This window comes from Saccopteryx bilineata, chromosome 6 (assembly GCF_036850765.1).
Source record: "Saccopteryx bilineata isolate mSacBil1 chromosome 6, mSacBil1_pri_phased_curated, whole genome shotgun sequence".
Classification (NCBI taxonomy): Eukaryota; Metazoa; Chordata; class Mammalia; order Chiroptera; family Emballonuridae; genus Saccopteryx; species Saccopteryx bilineata.
Genome location: NC_089495.1, coordinates 201,947,572 through 201,964,649, shown reverse-complemented (window position 1 = coordinate 201,964,649; position 17,078 = coordinate 201,947,572). Strand labels below are relative to the sequence as shown.

Genomic DNA, 17,078 nt, shown 5'->3' with positions numbered 1-17,078 from the left:
TGAAGTTAAAAAAAGTATGTTTCCTGTAGAAAATTGAGGAAATACAGAAAATTATAAAGACGAATCTATCATCTAGATAAATTTACTATAACTGTTAAACATTTTTTTTTTTTTGAGAGACACAGAGGAAGGGAGAGAGATTAGAAGCATCAACTCTTAGTTGTGGCACCTTAGTTGTTCATTGCTTGCCTTCTCATATGTGCCTTGAGCGGGGGTGGGGGGCTCAAGCCGAGCTAGTGACCTCTTGCTCAAACCAGAAACTTTGGGCTTCAAGCCAGCGACTGTGGGATCTTGTCTATGATTCCATGCCCAAGCTGGCGAACCTGCCCTCATGCTGAATGAGCCCACACTTGAGCCGGAACCTCGAGGAGAACCTGGGACCTCAGTGTCCTAGGTGAGGCTCTATTCATTGCACCACCAACGACTAGGCACTTTTTGTTTTTTGATAAATATTTATGTATATTATAAGTATTTCTTTTCAAAACTGGAATCATGCAGTATATTACTGTACTATAATTTGCTTTTTTCTTTTAAAGAAATAACATATTCCCAAGTTTATTAATACTGCATGCAAATATGGATTTTAATGGCTGAGTAGTATTCTATAATATGTATGTCATCCTACTTTGTGTGACCAACTCCCTAATGGTCTTTTAAGGATATTTGTAAATCTGAGTGCTTAAGTGTGATTATTCTCTTAGCAGATTTTATTTCTAGGAATGCATTCTAGTTCAGAAGTATAAACTTTTGACCCAAATTGCCATTGCTACCCCTCTACTCCCGCAGGCAGTTGCAGTTTGTGTTTTTGCCAGCAGTTATTAAGGAATGTGTTTGTTCTTAAACCTGACTGCTGTCAGAAAATTTGGAGGACTTTAAAAAATATTTCTTTCTAGGCTCTAACCACAGGGATTCTCCTTGTTTATTATTTTTCCCTCTGAGAAAAATTAAACTTTTATTCAGTGAGTATTTAAGCACTTTTTCTGGCTTCTGGCAGCAATCTCTGTGTCCAGTGTGTGCTGGGTGCTGGGGATATCACATGAACCTGCTGTGGTGAAGACTGAGGTCTTGGGTGGGAGGCACACATACAAATAAACTTAAATGTGGTTTTGGAAACTCCAGTGCTTTCAGAGCTGGCTCTAGTATGAGACAGTCATACAAGGACACAAGAATTGTAGGATAGATTTTAGAGAAAGTAATTTAGGAGGAAAGTAACCAAGAAGCAATACCTCCTCCTAATAGCTAAAAAAATGTAGTAAGCAGCTCAGGAATACAATAGGCGGCTTGTTGGACTGAGCACAGCCTTTCTCCAGTAGAGGAAGCAAAGGCTCTGTTTCTGGGTTGGAAGATCTTTACAGCTTTCCTGTTCAGCCTCTAGTTGCCAGTTTGAGTTCCATTCCCCACAGGAAATCAACATCCACTGGCACCCTGAGCCATGCCTCTGAAAGGCCCTGAGTCAGTGTAGTCGTGCTTGGGAAGAGAAGGATGGGACATGAAGGCACTTTCTTAGAAAGATTGTTTTTCCATAAGAGGTCCCTAGGCTAACTGTCTCTTAATTATTTTCTAGTGACTTATTATCATAAGGGAGATAGCTCTGTCTCAGAAGGAATTGAACATGACTTGTTTTCTTTAAACTTAGGATTGGTTCTCAAGCCTCAGAGCATGGGTAGATATTTTCACTGGTAACCATTATGTGACTTGACATATGTCCTTTTAATTTATTTGTTTGTCTTCATAAGTTTACAAAAAACCATCTGATCTTATATTTGCAAGTAATCACCAAGTGTGTTTCATTGCTGTTTTGCTCATTTAGAATATTGTAGGTAATGCTAGGCCTAAAGAAACAGATCACAAAAGTCTTTCTTCATCTCCTGATAAACGAGAGAAGTTTAAAGAGCAGAGAAAAGTCACAGTCAATCTGAAGAAGGACAAAGAAGACAAAGCCTTAAAGACAGAAAAGCGACCCAAGCAGCCTGATAAAGAAGGAAAGTTAATTTGTTCCGAAAAGGGGAAGGTGCCAGAGAAAAGTCTTCCTAAGAACGAGAAGGAAGATAAGGAGAACATTTCAGAAAATGACAGAGAGTACTCTGGAGATGCTCAAGTGGATAAGAAACCTGAAAATGACATTGTGAAGAGTCCACAAGAAAACTTGAGGGAGCCAAAAAGAAAACGAGGCCGACCGCCTTCCATAGCTCCTGCTGGTGAGTTTCCCAGCTGGGCTTTGCAGTGGGCAGTGCCCATGTTTTTCTGTGCCCTTTGTGGTTCTTTATCAGTTCTCTACATTAGTCCTTTGCTTTTGTGGCTGACTTGAAATTGTCCTGTGATCTGAAATCACTTGTGTTGTGAAGCTGAATTTTAAGGGAGGCATGTATTTAGATGAACATAGTTAGGAAACATGTCTGAGACTGAGCTTCTTGGGGGGGGGGGGGTAGATAATTGTCCACTAGATACTTCAGTCTCTATGATAAAATGTAATAAGTCAGGTCTTTTGCATGTGCCTATTTAAATGATCACAGTTTAAGCTTAATAGAACCTGGGATCAGGAAATACAGTTTTCATGAGAGACGAGAAAGAAGAAAGGAGAAGTAGAGCCAGTGCGGGCATCTGAAGGAGGCTTACTGAAGGAGATGGGGGCTAAAAACCAGAAGGCCATGGGTGCATTTGAAATTGAGTTCTCTGGAGAGTGATTACTGATTGACAAATTTTCACAGTGTAAATAAAAAGCTGAAATGGCTAATTTATAAGAGTTAAGGTTAGAGGGTACAGACTTAGGGAAGAAAGCACAGTTTGTGAAGTTAAGCTGACATTTGGATTTTTTCTAGAGTAACCTGGAAGGAAACACACCTTAAATTTCTTCTTAAGCCAAGTCTCCTTCTCTAGATGAATTCTGTGGCAGGAAGAGTCCTCAGGATCTCTAGACTGAATGCCTGTGATTATCTGGTAGTGGTCTTCAGACAGTCTGGCTTGCATATTCTCCATGTGAATGTTGAAAAACTATGAATACCCTAGCACATTTTTTTTGATTGGTTGCTTTTTTTTTTAAATGTTTATTTAATTGATTTTAGACAGAAGAAGGGAGAGAGCAGAAGAGAGACAGCAATATCTGTTCCCGTATGTTCCCTGACCAGGGATTGAACCAGCAACCTCTATGCTTTGAGATGATGCTCCAACTGAGTTATTGTGCCAGGGCGATTGGTTGCTTTTTTAGAGAGACTGAGAAGGGGGGGAGAGAGAGAGGGAAAGGGAGAGAGGGAGAGAGAGGGGGAGGGAGAAAAGAGGGAGGGATGGAGAAGCAGATGGGTACTTCCTCTGTGTGCCCTGACAGGGAATCGAACCTGGGACTTTCACATGCTGGACTGATACTCTACCGCTGAGCCAGCCATCCAGGGCCATATTCTTTTTTTAAAAAAATATTTTATTTATTGATTTGAGAGAGAGGGGAAGAAAGAGAAGGAGAGGAAGCATCTACTCATAGTTGCTTCTCATATGTGCCTTAACCAGGCAAGCCCAGGGTTTTGAACCAGCCACCTTAGCACTTCAAGTCAACACTTTATCCACTGTGCCACCACAGGTCAGGCATGATGACTAAAAATTTTAAATATACATACGTGTCTTGCGTTTGTGGCTCCCACTATAATTATATTGGAGAACACTGGCCTAAATTCACTGGCTTCCTCGACAGCATTCTGGGAGAGAATTAAACTCTAACGTCCGAGATATTCATGATCTGTAATGAATTGCCTTCTCTGTGCATTTTGAATGGTAGCTATAAACTACCTTTGGGAGAACTGAGAAAATAACCTGTCTGTTTGGTGTTCAAATGAGGAATTCTAGTTGAGAAAGTCTAGAGGCTTTAAACCTCTGGATGGTGTACCATGTTAAGAGGTGGGATGAGTGAGAGGCAGACCTTTTTATGTAAGTGTGAGAAGTGGAAAATGTGAACTGGCAGAGAAATCTAACGTGTCCCCTTCTCAGTTTTGGAAGGAGTATACGTGGGAATTGCATGTTGTGAAGCTGGTTCCTCTTTAGCTGTTAATGTTCCGGCTTGTACCCTCTGGAAAGTGGCACTTACCTCAGCTTGTAGACTGCTCCTGTGAAGCCACATGACTTCACTCAGATAAAATAAATGCCATCCAGTTTATTGCTTTTATTTTGTAAGTGTAGGATTTTATACCAGATAGGATCAATTTAAGAGAGAAGTGTTTTCCAAACTTATGGTTAACACTTGCCTTTCCTCCCTAGTCAGAATCTCTGGAGCAGGGTCTGGGATTAGACACTAAGAAATTACATACTTTTGTGTTTGTAATTTTATTTACATTGTAGCTGTGGATTCAAACTCGCAAACTTTGCAACCAATAACATTGGAATTGAGAAGACGAAAAATATCAAAAGGAAGTGAAGTTCCATTAAAACGTCCTCGGCTTGATAAAAATTCATGTGAGTCTTCAGTTTGTGTATGTGTGGCTAGAACTTGACTTCACTTAGGCTAGCCCTGTATCTGTGTTTTCCGTTATTTCTTATGGCCTCTATGACTTGGACTTGATCGTAGAAGCTAATGTGAGTGAGATGTGGTTGGATCAAAAGGAGTTTTGCTAGAAGAGAAAGAAATCCTAAAGTATAAAACCCTTTAATATTGGGTTCAGTGGTGTCATCTCTAAAGCCATAAAACTACATTTAATTTGAATCCACTGGAAATTTAATGGCTTAGGAATGGATGGATTTCATATGCTGAGCGAAACTTTAAAAAACTATTTATTGATTTTTAAAATATATTCTGTTGGCTTCAAAGAGGATTTGTGATGGCTCCAAGGCTCTGTGCCTCTATAAATGTTATTGACTTTGAAATCAGTACATAGACTTTTCTTTAGGGGAGCTCCAGCATAGAATTTAGCACTCAAGATTAGGACATGACCTTGGCACATATTTGCAGAGCATAAATCCTTAAACAAGGAACATTCTATTCTGGCAGAGAGGCCGTGCCTTTATTTAAAACTGTAAACTAGGAAATGCTATTTCCTTTTATCATTGGTTCTAATATTCTAGAAATCTCTGTAAAGCCTTTATAGAGGACACCCAGTCGAGAAATCTGTAGTAGCAGAGTTATTTCTTCTAGTCTCTTGACTACCATCTTCTTAATGGTTCATAGCCCAGGAGAAGTCGAAAAACTACCCGGAAAGCACTGACAAAGACTTATCGAGGAGACGGTCGTCCAGGCTGTCCACAAATGGGACCCACGAAATCTTAGATCCTGACTTGGTTGTATCGGATATGGTTGATACAGTTAACACTGATTCTTTGCAAAACACATCATCCAGTGCCAAGGAATCTGAAGACGGTGAGTCGAAGTCTGTTTTGGAATTTTATTGCCAACCTGATGCCGGTCTAAGGGAGAACCAATCCTAATCTTTGTGTACTGCCTTCCACAAGTTTCAGATGGTCTTGAAATCAAGTTATAGAATGGGTTGCAGTGTGTTTTTATAACGTATTGTTCATTGATGATTCAGCAGACAAAATTTTTGAGATTAGTTTTGCTCATGTATGTCTAAATACTACTGGGTTGGACACCCAGTGTGTGAAGAGCCCTGCCCTCGTCTTCCTGGTGGCTTCTCATTATAGTGCCTGTGCTCTTTTTTTTTTTTTTTTCATTTTTTTGAAGCTGAAAACGGGGAAGCAGTCAGACAGACTCCCGCATGCGCCCGACCGGGATCCACCCGGCGTGCCCACCAGGGGGCGATGCTCTGCCCATCTGGGGCGTCACTCTGTTGCATCCAGAGCCATTCTAGTGCCTGAGGCAGAAGCCACAGAGCCATCCCCAGCACCCGGGCCATCTTTGCTCCAATGGAGCCTTGGCTGCGGGAGGGGAAGAGAGAGACAGAGAGTAAGGAGAGGGAGAGGGGGAGGGGTGGAGAAGCAGATGGGCACTTCTCCTGTGTACCCTGGCCGGGAATGGAACCCGGGACTCCTTCACGCCAGGCTGACGCTCTACCGCTGAGCCAACCGGCCAGGGCGTCTGTGCTCTTTTGTTAATGCATCTGAAAACCCTCCCTTCACTTGAGCCATTTTTTTGTTCTCTACTTCATTTTATTCGCTTACTAATTTTTAGAGGTTTTTATCTATTTAACTAGAAAAGATAATACTGTTCTCTTTGTTTTCTAAATAAATTTCCCACAAGTAATTGAAAAAATGAGAGCAGATAAAATCTTTTTTTTTTGTATTTTTCTGAAGCTGGAAATGGGGAGAGACAGACAGACAGACTCCCGCATGTGCCCGACCGGGATCCACCCGGCACGCCCACCAGGGGCGACGCTCTGCCCCTCTGGGGCGTCGCCCTGCCACGACCAGAGCCACTCCAGTGCCTGGGGCAGAGGTCAAGGAGCCATCCCTAGCACCCGGGCCATCCCTGCTCCAATGGAGCCCTGGCTGCGGGAGGGGAAGAGAGAGACAGAGAGGAAGGAGGGGGGTGGTGGAGAAGCAAATGGGTGCCTCTCCCATGTGCCCTGGCTGAGAATCGAACCCGGGTCCCTCGCTACGCCAGGCCGACGCTCCACCGCTGAGCCAACCGGCCAGGGCCCAGATAAAATCTTAATAGTTTGGTTCTGTGCAGGTAAACAGTTGGGAAATAGTAAATGCCACTTTTCTCACCCACAAAGCATCCTGCATTTAAGTGCAGCCTTCTGCTGCTGACTCCTCATGGCATTCACTGCTCGCCGACTTCTGCAGGTTTTAGCTCCCTCTATCCTTAGCTTAATGCTGCAAGAGTTGGGGGTCTGGTGACACACGATGAGAGTGGTCCCTGCTGCTCTCCAGTATTTTGTAACTTTTCCTGAAAGTGATCATGGAAGATCTATTCCCTTGTTCTCTGTTTCCTTACCCTTCACCAGAACAAAACAAAACGCTACCTCATCTCCCTCGTTCCCACCCCACATTTCCCGAGAGATTAAGACAGGTGTGTGAGGCAGGCTGCACCCTCGACGGAACACTAAGAAAAAATAAAGCCTGTATGAAGAAGCTGAAAGCTGCAGTGTAGTTCAGTGTACTGGAAAGACAACGTAATGGATTAGAAGTGTCAAAAAGGATACAGAAGTCAGTTTGGCAGTCTGACAGCAGAGGTCCAGGTGAAAAAGGATGAGCAAGTGACTCAGGAGCACATAGGAAATTAAGGGTGGGAGAAACCTCTAGGAACCATGTTTTGTTTGGGAGGTGTTTTAGGGGTCAGCTGTGTTTGCAGATTTAAGAGCCAGTCAAGGCCTAGAAGCATTGGAGTCTTCTCACAAAACAACTTAATTTCATGTATAAAATGTGTGGTATCTTCAGTTGGGTGCTGTAGGAGCAGAGCCGGAGACAGGAGTTCTTGCTCTACCAGTTTATTTGGGGGAGTGCTCTCAGGAGAAGGGCATGAAGGGCATGGGAGAAACGGGAGCTAAACTATTCCCGTGCTCAGCTGAAAACTGATGTCTGCCTCATTGTACGAGGAAGCACTGCGCCTAAGTTGTATCCCAAAATTAGTCCCACATCAGTGGCAAGGAGGCTGGCCCTTTGCATTTAATACTAGTAGGTTATAGATGAAAGAGAGAAAGAGAGAGAGCCTGTAGCCTCTTATTAGCCTCTTTCTTTGATATGCTATATGTGCTGTATATGCTAGAATCTATGAACACACACACACACACATTCTTTTTTTTTGTTGTTTTTTTTGTTTTTGTATTTTTCCAAAGTTAGAAGCAGGGGGGCAGTCAGACAGACTCCCGCATGCGCCTGACCAGGATCCACCAGGCATGCCCACCAGGGGACGATGTCGGCCCATCTGGGACATTGCTTCGTTGTGGCCAGAGCCATTCTAGCGCCTGACGCGGAGGCCATGGAACCATCCTCAGTGCCTGGGCCAACTTTGCTTCATTGCAGCCTTGGCTACAGGAGGGGAAGAGAAAGAGAGAAGAAGGAGAAGGGGACGGGTGGAGAAGCAGATGGGCGCTTCTCCTATGTGCCCTGACCAGGAATCAAACTCGGGACTTCCACACACTGGGCCAACGCTCTACCGCTGAGCCAACCAACCAGGGCCTCTTTTTTTTTTTAAGCGAGAGGAGGGCAGATAGTGAGACAGACTCCTGCCTGCAGCCTGACCAGGATTCAGCTAGCAACCCTGTCTTCTGCCAGTGCTTCTGCCAGTATGGAGTTATCCTTAACCCCTGAGGCTGACGTGCTCAGATCAGCTGAGCTATCCTCAACACCCAGGGGTGCACTCAAACCAGTTGAGCCACTGGCTTCGGGAGAGGAAGAGTGAGAAGGGAGAGAAGGAGGGAGAGAAAAGCAGATGGTTGCCTCTCCTGTGAGCTCTGACCAGGAGTTGAACCCGGGATGTCCATACACTGGGCCTATGGGTCTCTCCACAGAGCCAACGGCCAGGGCCAAATAAGTTCTCTTATGCTGTGAGATGAATGGCCTCCTTTAAAAAGTTCCTGGCTTTCTTAGTTTGGTGAGGTACTATGGTACCCAGACTATATGCATGTATATGTTTTTCAAGCTTGCTTTTTTTCTTATAGGTCAGTTGAAATCTCCTTTGGAAGGTGACCAGCTCTCATCCACACTAACTTGCCACTCCCTGGGGGATGGATTGGGGGCTACTGGCTTGGAGTTGAACTGCAAGTCAGTGGGAGAAAACACCATGAAAACAGAACCGGCTTCTCTCCTTGCTGAAATACAAGAGATTTCTACTGTGGCAGGTGCATATTTAGAGTTAACATAATTCTCTTCTAGTATATATTTTTGATTGTGAACTATAAATAATGGATTTTTATAATGATGTTTTTTCACCTTTTAATATTTCCTTATTTTAATATATATTTAATATATTTTAATATATTTCCCTTTTCATTTCTCATTTTGCTAATTTGTGTTTTCTCTTTTCTTCATTGGTATGACTAGGGATTTATCTATTTAGTTTGATAGTTTCAAAGAACCAACCTATTATTTTTTAATATTTGTTTTTTTAAAGTGTCATTAATTTGTTTTGACCTTAATTGTTTCCTTTCTTTAAATTTTTCTAGAAACTTAGGTCATTGATTTTAGATGTTTCTTCTTTTTCAGTATGAGCATTTAAAGTTATAAATTTTCCACTAAACACTGCTTTAGCTATGTCCTACAAAGTTTGATATATTCTGTTTTTATTTCCATTTAGTGCAATTATCTTGTGACTTATTTATGATCATGGGTTCCTTAGGATGTGTATTTTATTTCTAAGTATTGGTATTTTTTATTTAGTTATTTTTATTCATTTTAGAGAGGAGAGAGAAAGGGAGAGAGAGAGACAGAGAGGGAAAGAGAGAGGAGAGAGAGACAGAGAGAGAAGGTGGGGAGGAGCTGGAAGCATCAACTCCCATATGTGCCTTGACCAGGCAAGCCCAGGGTTTCGAACTGGCAACCTCAGTATTTCCAGGTCGACACTTTATCCACTGCGCCACCACAGGTCAGGCTATTTATTTATTTTTTACAGAAACAGAGAAAGAGTCAGAGAGAGGGATAGACAGGGACAGACAGACAGGAACGGAGAGATGAGAAGCATCAATCATTAGTTTCTCATTGCGCATTGTGACACCGTAGTTGTTCATTGATTGCTTTCTCATATGTGCCTTGACTGCGGGCCTTCAGCAGACCGAGTGACCCCTTGCTTAAGCCAGCGACCTTGGGTCTAAGCTTGTGAGCTTTGCTCAAACCAAAGGAGCCTGCGCTCAAGCTGGTGACCTTGGGGTCTTGAACCTGGGTCCTCGGCATCCCAGTCCAAGGCTCTATCCTCTGCGCCACCGCCTGGTCAGGCAGTATTGGTGTTTTTGAAGATACCTTGCTGTTAATGATTTCTATTGTAATTTCATTATGGTCAGAGAATGTACTTTGTCCAATTTTAATCTTTTAAAATTGTTCAAGACTTATTTTATGGCCCAGCTTATGATCTGTCTTGGTGAATTGTTTCATGTGCACTCAAAAAAAAATGTGTATTTTGTCATTGTTTATCTGTTCTGTATCTGTTAATTAGGTCAGGGTAGTTGATGGTATTTTTCCAATATATCCACTGATTTTTTTGTTTGTTTGTTTAGTTCTATCAGTTACCAAGAGAGGAGTATTAAAAATTTCTTAACCATGATTGTGGATTTATATGTTTCTCCTTTTAATTGTCATTTTTGCCTTATGTATTTTGAAGTTCTGTTATTAGGTGCATATGGCTTTATAATTGTAACATCTTCCTAATGAATTTCCCCCTTTATAAAATGAAATATCATTTTGTCTTTGATAATATTTGACTTGAAGTCTACTTTATCTGATATTAGTGCAGGTGCTCCAGCTTTCTTTTACTTACTGTATGCATGGTATATCATGCACTTTCTGTCTTTTATAGATAGGATATAGTTAGGTTTTGCTTTTAACTGCAATGTTTACTCTACATACATTAAGTGTAATTATTGATGTGGTTGCTTTTTTACGTCTACTGTTTGCTTTTTGTTCTCTGTCTATCCTCTTTGTGTTTTGTTTTTCCTTCCTTTCCTATTTTTTAGATTAACTGGATATATATTTATTTTCATTTTCCTTCTTTTTCTTTTTTCCTTTTTTTTTTTTAAGTAAGAGAAGGGGAGAAAGACAGACTCTCACACACATCCTGACCAGGATTCACCTGGCAACCCCCATCTGGGGCCGATGCTCAAGTACAGAGCTATCCTCAGCACCTGGGGCCAATGCTTGAACCAGTTGAGCCACTAACTGTGAGGGGGAAGAGAAAGAGAGAAGGGGGAGAGGGAGAGGGAGAGAAGAGAAGCAGATGGTCATTTCCATGTGTGCACTGACCAGGGATCGAGCCTGGGACATCTGCACGCAGGGCTGATGCTTCATCCACTGAGCAATTTGGCCGAGGCCATAGTTTTGTTTTTAATGTCACCATTTATAAGACTTTGACACCATAATGTCTGTATATCTACAGAATTGCATACTTTTATTTGGATAATTTCAATTTGAAGCGGGGGTAGATTTCTTCTTTTTCTTTTTCTTTTGTCTTATCAGTTGCTGTCTAGTTAATATAAATGCTGTAGAGCAGAACAGCTCTTTAAAAATAGTGAACTGAAAGTACTCTGATATGTACTACTGGATAATCTGTGGTTCCATTAGGTTGGTCTTTTGTACCACTGCGTCAGAGTGTTGTACCTTAGTCCTGTGGGTGCAAATGATCTCCCTTTTCTTGTTGAGCCTCCTCTCAGTGGCAGGGATCCTCTCCTCCCTGCCTGCTTTTCTGTCATGTGTGGGGAGTTGATGTACAAATGAGGAAGAAATACCAACTCAGAATTTTGTTGTATGTTTTGGCAGGAAGAGCTCTAGATGACAGCTATGTCCCTTATAACTCAGCAGGCTAAGCTCTTAATTATGTTGTCTTAAAGGTGGTGTTATGTTAGACATCACTGGAAATTGGCAATGAATTATTCCTACACCACTAGGAAATATGCTTTGTAGATGAGATGAGTGCGGAGACTAGCTTAAAGGCTAAAGCCAGACCCTGGCCGGTTGGCTCAGTGGTAGAGCGTAGGCCTGGCGTGCAGAAGTCCCAGGTTCGATTCTCGGCCAGGGCACACAGGAGAGGCGCCCATCTGCTTCTCCACCCCTCCCCCTCTCCTTCCTCTCTGTCTCTCTCTTCCCCTCCCGCAGCCAAGGCTCCACTGGAGCAGGGATGGCCCGGGCGCTGGGGATGTCTCCTTGGCCTCTGCCCCAGGCGCTAGAGTGGCTCTGGTCGTAACAGAGCGAGGCCCCGGAGGGGCAGAGCATCGCCTCCTGGTGGGCAGAGCGTCGCCCCCTGGTGGGCGTGCCGGGTGGGTCCTGGTTGGGCGCATGCGGGAGTCTGTCTGACTGTCTCTCCCCGTTTCTGGCTTCAGAAAAATACAGGAAAAAAAAAAAAGGCTAAAGCCAGAGCCTGTTTTAAAGTTTACGTATTTTGTGGGGTCTTGGCCTGTCTCTTTCCAAAAGACACACACACATATACAACATCTGTCTTGTGTTGGTTAGTTTAGCTGTGTCTCTGGTTTGTGTAGAGGGTAGAAATAAGATAAAGTGAGGGTGGGACAGATGAGTCTTGGGAAAGGAAGATGGTAAGATTTTATGTTTCTTTTGGCTTTTTAAGGTTGCACAGAGGATTTTCTAGGGAATGATACTGAAACCGCTGTAGCTAACTGAAGCACTGCCTGTTTTCCAAGAGAGTTTATAGTAATGGTAGAGGTCAGATTGCCTTGAGCTTATGCTGGAAAGAGGAAAAGCAGCATGGACTTATTACTGTACTTTTGAAGTAGGCTCTAAGCTCTTTATTTTATTTTTAAATTTTATTTATTTTTTTACAGAGATAGAGAGTGAGTCAGAGAAAGGGATAGACAGGGACAGACAGACAGGAATGGAGAGAGATGAGAAGCATCAATCATTAGTTTTTCACTGTGCGTTGCAACACTTTAGTTGTTCATTGATTGCTTTCTCATATGTGCTTTGACCGCCGGCCTTCAGCAGACCGAGTAACCCCTTGTTGGAGCCAACAACCTTGGCAACCTTGGGTTCAAGCTGGTGAGCTTTTGCTCAAACCAGATGAGCCCGCGCTCAAGCTCGCGACCTCGGGGTCTTGAACCCGGGTCCTCTGCATCCCAGTCGGACACTCTATCCACTGCGCCACCGCCTGGTCAGGCTAAGCTCTTTATTTTGATGACTTAAAAGCCAGAGGAGAATGCAGTTGAAATTGTTATGCTTAGATAGGAAGCTGTTTATGCTGTAAGACAGAAATTAGGATAGGTGCCCTTAGAAGTTCAGAGATCTCAGATTATTGTCTGTGACTGGGCCCAGCCTGTTGGCCATCACAAATAACCTAGGACTCTTTGAAAATGGGCTGCTGTCCATTCATTCACTTTTAGTCAACAAATATTTGGGAAGTACCTACAAGAGCTAGGCCCTACTCTAAGCTGTCTCATTTGTGAATATTCTACATGAAACGCACAATAAGTGAGACACAACCTAACAGAAGTAAAGGCTCAGTCAGCACTTTTGTTTTTTTTAACCAAGTACTTGCTAGAAATGGTACACTTTGCCATGTGGTCTAGATCAGCAATTTTCAACCTTTTCATCTCATAGCACATATAATCTAATTACTAAAATTCTCCTGCACACCGAGAAACATGTTTTTTTGCCTATCCGACAAAAAAGTATAATTTTGATTTATTCACACCAGATGCTTATTGTTGTGTTGGCTGTTATAATTTGTTTTATTTGACAATCTAAGGGAAAGGAGGTGAGTGTCCCTGACTTAATAGTCAGGTATTGCATGTTTTAAAATTTTTTTGTGCAGTCCTGGCTAGTTGGTTCAGTGGTAGAGTGTCAGCCTGGTGTGTGAATGTCCCAGGTTCGATTCCCAGTCAAGGGCATACAGGAGAAGCAGCTATCTGATTCTCCACACCTCCCCTTTTCCTGTCTCTTTCTCTTTCTCCCCCTCCCGGAACCATGTTCAATTAGTTTGAGTGCATCGGCCGCAGGTGGTGATGATGGCTCCATGCAGCCTCTGCTTCAGGCACTAAAAATAGCTTGGTTGCGAGCATGGCCCCAGATGGGCAGGGCATAGCCCCAGATGCGGGTTGCTAGGTGGATCCCAGTGGGGGTGCATGCATGAATCTCTCTCCCCTCTTCTCACTTGGAAAATAAGGGAAAAAAATTTTTTTTGTGCCTGACCAGTGGTGGCACAGTGGCTAGAGCATCTTCCTGGGATGTTGAGGTCCCAGGTTCAAAACCCCGAGGTTGTCAGCTTGAGTGCAGGCTCACCAGCTTGAGCATAGGGTCACTGATGTGAGCCCAAAAGTTACTGGCTTGAAACCCAAGGTTGCTGGCTTGAGCAAGGGGTCAGTGACTCATCTTGAGCCCCCTGGTCAAGGCACATATGATGAGCAATCAATGAACAACTCAAGTGACTCAGCTACGAGTTGATGCTTCTCATCTCTCTCCCTTCCTGTCTCTGTCTCTCATCCTTTCTTTTTCCTTCTCCCCCCTCCCTTGTTTGCTTTCTTGCTAAAGGAAAGGAGTTTGCAGCACACTGATTGAAAATTGCTATTCCTGATCAGTAATTCTAACCTCTGGAGTCCTGATGTAGTGTTAGTTATAAAATGAATAGGAAGTTATTTTTATTAAAATATCAAAAGTTTACAGATGATTTATTTTTAAATTAACCAGGTTTCAGAGTAATGTCTATAATTGTTTTCTTTTAATATTTTAATTTTTTTTAATTTTAATTTTAATTTTTGTATTTTTCTGAAGCTGGAAACGGGGAGAGACAGTCAGACAGACTCCTGCATGGCCCGACCAGGATCCATCCCGCACGCCCACCAGGGGCGATGCTCTGCCCCTCCAGGGCGTCGCTCTGCTGCGACCAGAGCCACTCTAGCGCCTGGGGCAGAGGCCAAGGAGCCATCCCCAGCACCCGGGCCATCTTTTCTCCAATGGAGCCTTGGCTGCGGGAGGGGAAGAGAGAGACAGAGAGGAAGGAGGGGGGGGGTGGAGAAGCAAATGGGCGCTTCTCCTATGTGCCCTGGCCGGGAATCGAACCCGGGTCCCCCGTACGCCAGGCCGACGCTCTACCACTGAGCCAACCGGCCAGGGCCTATAATTGTTTTTGCAAATGATTTATTTTTAAATTAATGTGGTTAGATTTGGTGTATTGCTACAGTGTTTTGGCTTTCATGCATTTGAGTAAGAGGGCCATAGGGGTTTGGCCATTGTAGTTTGGGAAGTTGTGATGTCTATGGTCTGCCATTGGCCATATGCTCTAGTGGAAAATAGGTTGAGAATTCATTGTTTCAGGGTTTAGAGATGAGTGAGACATCTGGTCAATGCCCTTCTAGACCTCTCTGTCTAGAAGAATGAATAAAACTGCAGGTAGCTGTAAAACAAGAGAGAAGATAGGTGGTGTTATGAGAAATACGTAGAATAAAACTATGGGAGAGAAGACTGACAGTGGTAATAGTTGCCTGCCACATGCAAGTTGAACTCAGAACTCACTTGTTGATCCCTCAGTATATGCCCAGGAGCTCTGCTGACTGTTGAGTATACAAAGAAGAGTGAGCACTCTTGGTCTTAGTGTTCATTAAATGCTATTTGAACATGACTTTGGGAGAGAGGTGATACTGACATTGATGGTTTGGAGGCAGGGGTGGAAGGAGATGGTACTTGCACTGGGGGGCCTTGAAGAATGAGTAGCACTTGGGCATTTGGAGATGATATAGAGCAGCAGCAGCAGCATAATTATAGGGTCTTGTCCAAGATTGTCAGGTGTGCTTTCTGACGTAACTGTAGTCATTCTGAGGTAGATTAAGGCTGAGCACAGAAGTTGCTGCTAAACTGAGGTTGGTTGCTTTGAGGAGCTTATGGAACTACTGAAAGTGCTTTGTGTGTCGGATAGGGGAATAGCTCTGAAATGGGCACTTGGCTCTCTGGATTGGTAAGGTTGCTTTCCTCCCACTTAGCTGTTCTGTGGCCTTAAGGTAGTTAAAGTATTTTTCTGAATTGTTTGAAAATAAGTTGCATGTACTTATAAAGTTGCATATACTTAATATGTTTATAATACCTTAAATACTTCAGTGTATATTTAAAAAAGAAAAAGGACATTCTCTTACATTCTCACAATATAATATCTAAAATCAGGACCTTATTTAAACTTGCCAGGGATTTTGTTGTTACCCTTTATCTCGTTTACGGAAGTGATCTTGTAGTCCTTCAGTTACTCTTTTGGTAATACGCTTTTTCAAAATTTTACTCTTTTAAAATTTTTTTTTAATTTATTGATTTTAGTGAGAGAGGAAGGGGAAGAGAGAGAGAGAGAGAAAGACAAAGAGCGAGAAAGAGACAGGAACATTGATCTGTTCCTCCATGTGCCCTGACAAGGTATCAAACCCGCAATCTCTACGCTTCCAGACGATGCTCTAACCAACCGAACTATCCACCAGGACTAATTTGCTTTTTTTATATCCATACATTTCTTTTTTTTTTTTCTTTTTTTTCTTTTTTTCTGAAGCTGGAAACGGGGAGAGACAGTCAGACTCCCGCATGCGCCTGACCGGGATCCACCCGGCACGCCCACCAGGGGCGATGCTCTGCCCCTCCGGGGCGTCGCTCTGCCGCGACCAGAGCCACTCTAGCGCCTGGGGCAGAGGCCAAGGAGCCATCCCCAGCGCCCGGGCCATCCTTGCTCCAATGGAGCCTTGGCTGCGGGAGGGGAAGAGAGAAACAGAGAGGAAGGAGGGGGAGGGGGTGGAGAAGCAAATGGGCGCTTCTCCTATGTGCCCTGGCCGGGAATCGAACCCTGGTCCCCCGCATGCCAGGCCTACGCTCTACCGCTGAGCCAACTGGCCAGGGTTATATCCATACATTTCAATCCAGAAAAGTACAAGAATAATAAAGGTACCATTCATGTCTCCCACCGCCCAGACTGTTGGTATTGGGTCACAAATGGCCCACTGGTTCCTCAGGCTGGCTGGCAGGGGGCCTACTTTCCCAGGCCCCTCCTCCCGCTCCCACTCAGCTTTCCTCCCTCTAGATTCTGCTCTAGCCACGAGGCTGCTCGCTGTTGTGCAGGCACAGCAATTATATGCCGCATCCCAATCCGACTCTAACCAACATTAAGCCTGACCAGGCAGTGGCTCAGTGGATAGATTGTCGGACTAGGATGCAGAGGACCCAGGTTCAAGACCCCAAGGTCGCCAGCTTGAGCGCGGGCTCATCTGGTTTGAGGAAAGCTGACCAGCTTGGACCCAAGGTCGCTGGCTCGAGCAAGGGGTCTGCTGTAGCCCCACGGTCAAGGCACATATGAGAAAGCTATCAATGAACAACTAAGGTGTCGCAATGCGCAATGAAAAACTAATGATTGATGCTTCTCATCGCTATCTGTCCCTGTCTATCCCTCTGTTTCTGTAAAAAAAAAAAAGTTTACAATCAGAATGCTAATTCTTTATAAGTACTAGTTCCTGATGAATTTTCACACTTTCTGAATTAAGGCATGTTGAACCTCTTTTAAAAAGTGCTTTTTAGTCATTTTGTTTTAT

At 43.6% G+C, this 17,078-nt stretch overlaps 1 protein-coding gene across 3 annotated transcripts in view; it reads left to right on the top strand.

Annotated features, from left to right (window-relative positions):
- The window catches only part of PHF20 (PHD finger protein 20), an 87,281-nt gene that overhangs the window by 31,169 nt on the left and 39,034 nt on the right, over nucleotides 1-17,078 (top strand). For all 3 annotated transcript variants that reach the window (XM_066234662.1, XM_066234661.1, XM_066234660.1), the window contains exons 5-8: nucleotides 1,811-2,198; nucleotides 4,321-4,434; nucleotides 5,144-5,332; nucleotides 8,535-8,714. In XM_066234662.1, coding sequence (XP_066090759.1) covers nucleotides 1,811-2,198; nucleotides 4,321-4,434; nucleotides 5,144-5,332; nucleotides 8,535-8,714 — 871 coding nt within the window. The remainder of the gene's footprint in view (nucleotides 1-1,810; nucleotides 2,199-4,320; nucleotides 4,435-5,143; nucleotides 5,333-8,534; nucleotides 8,715-17,078) is intronic.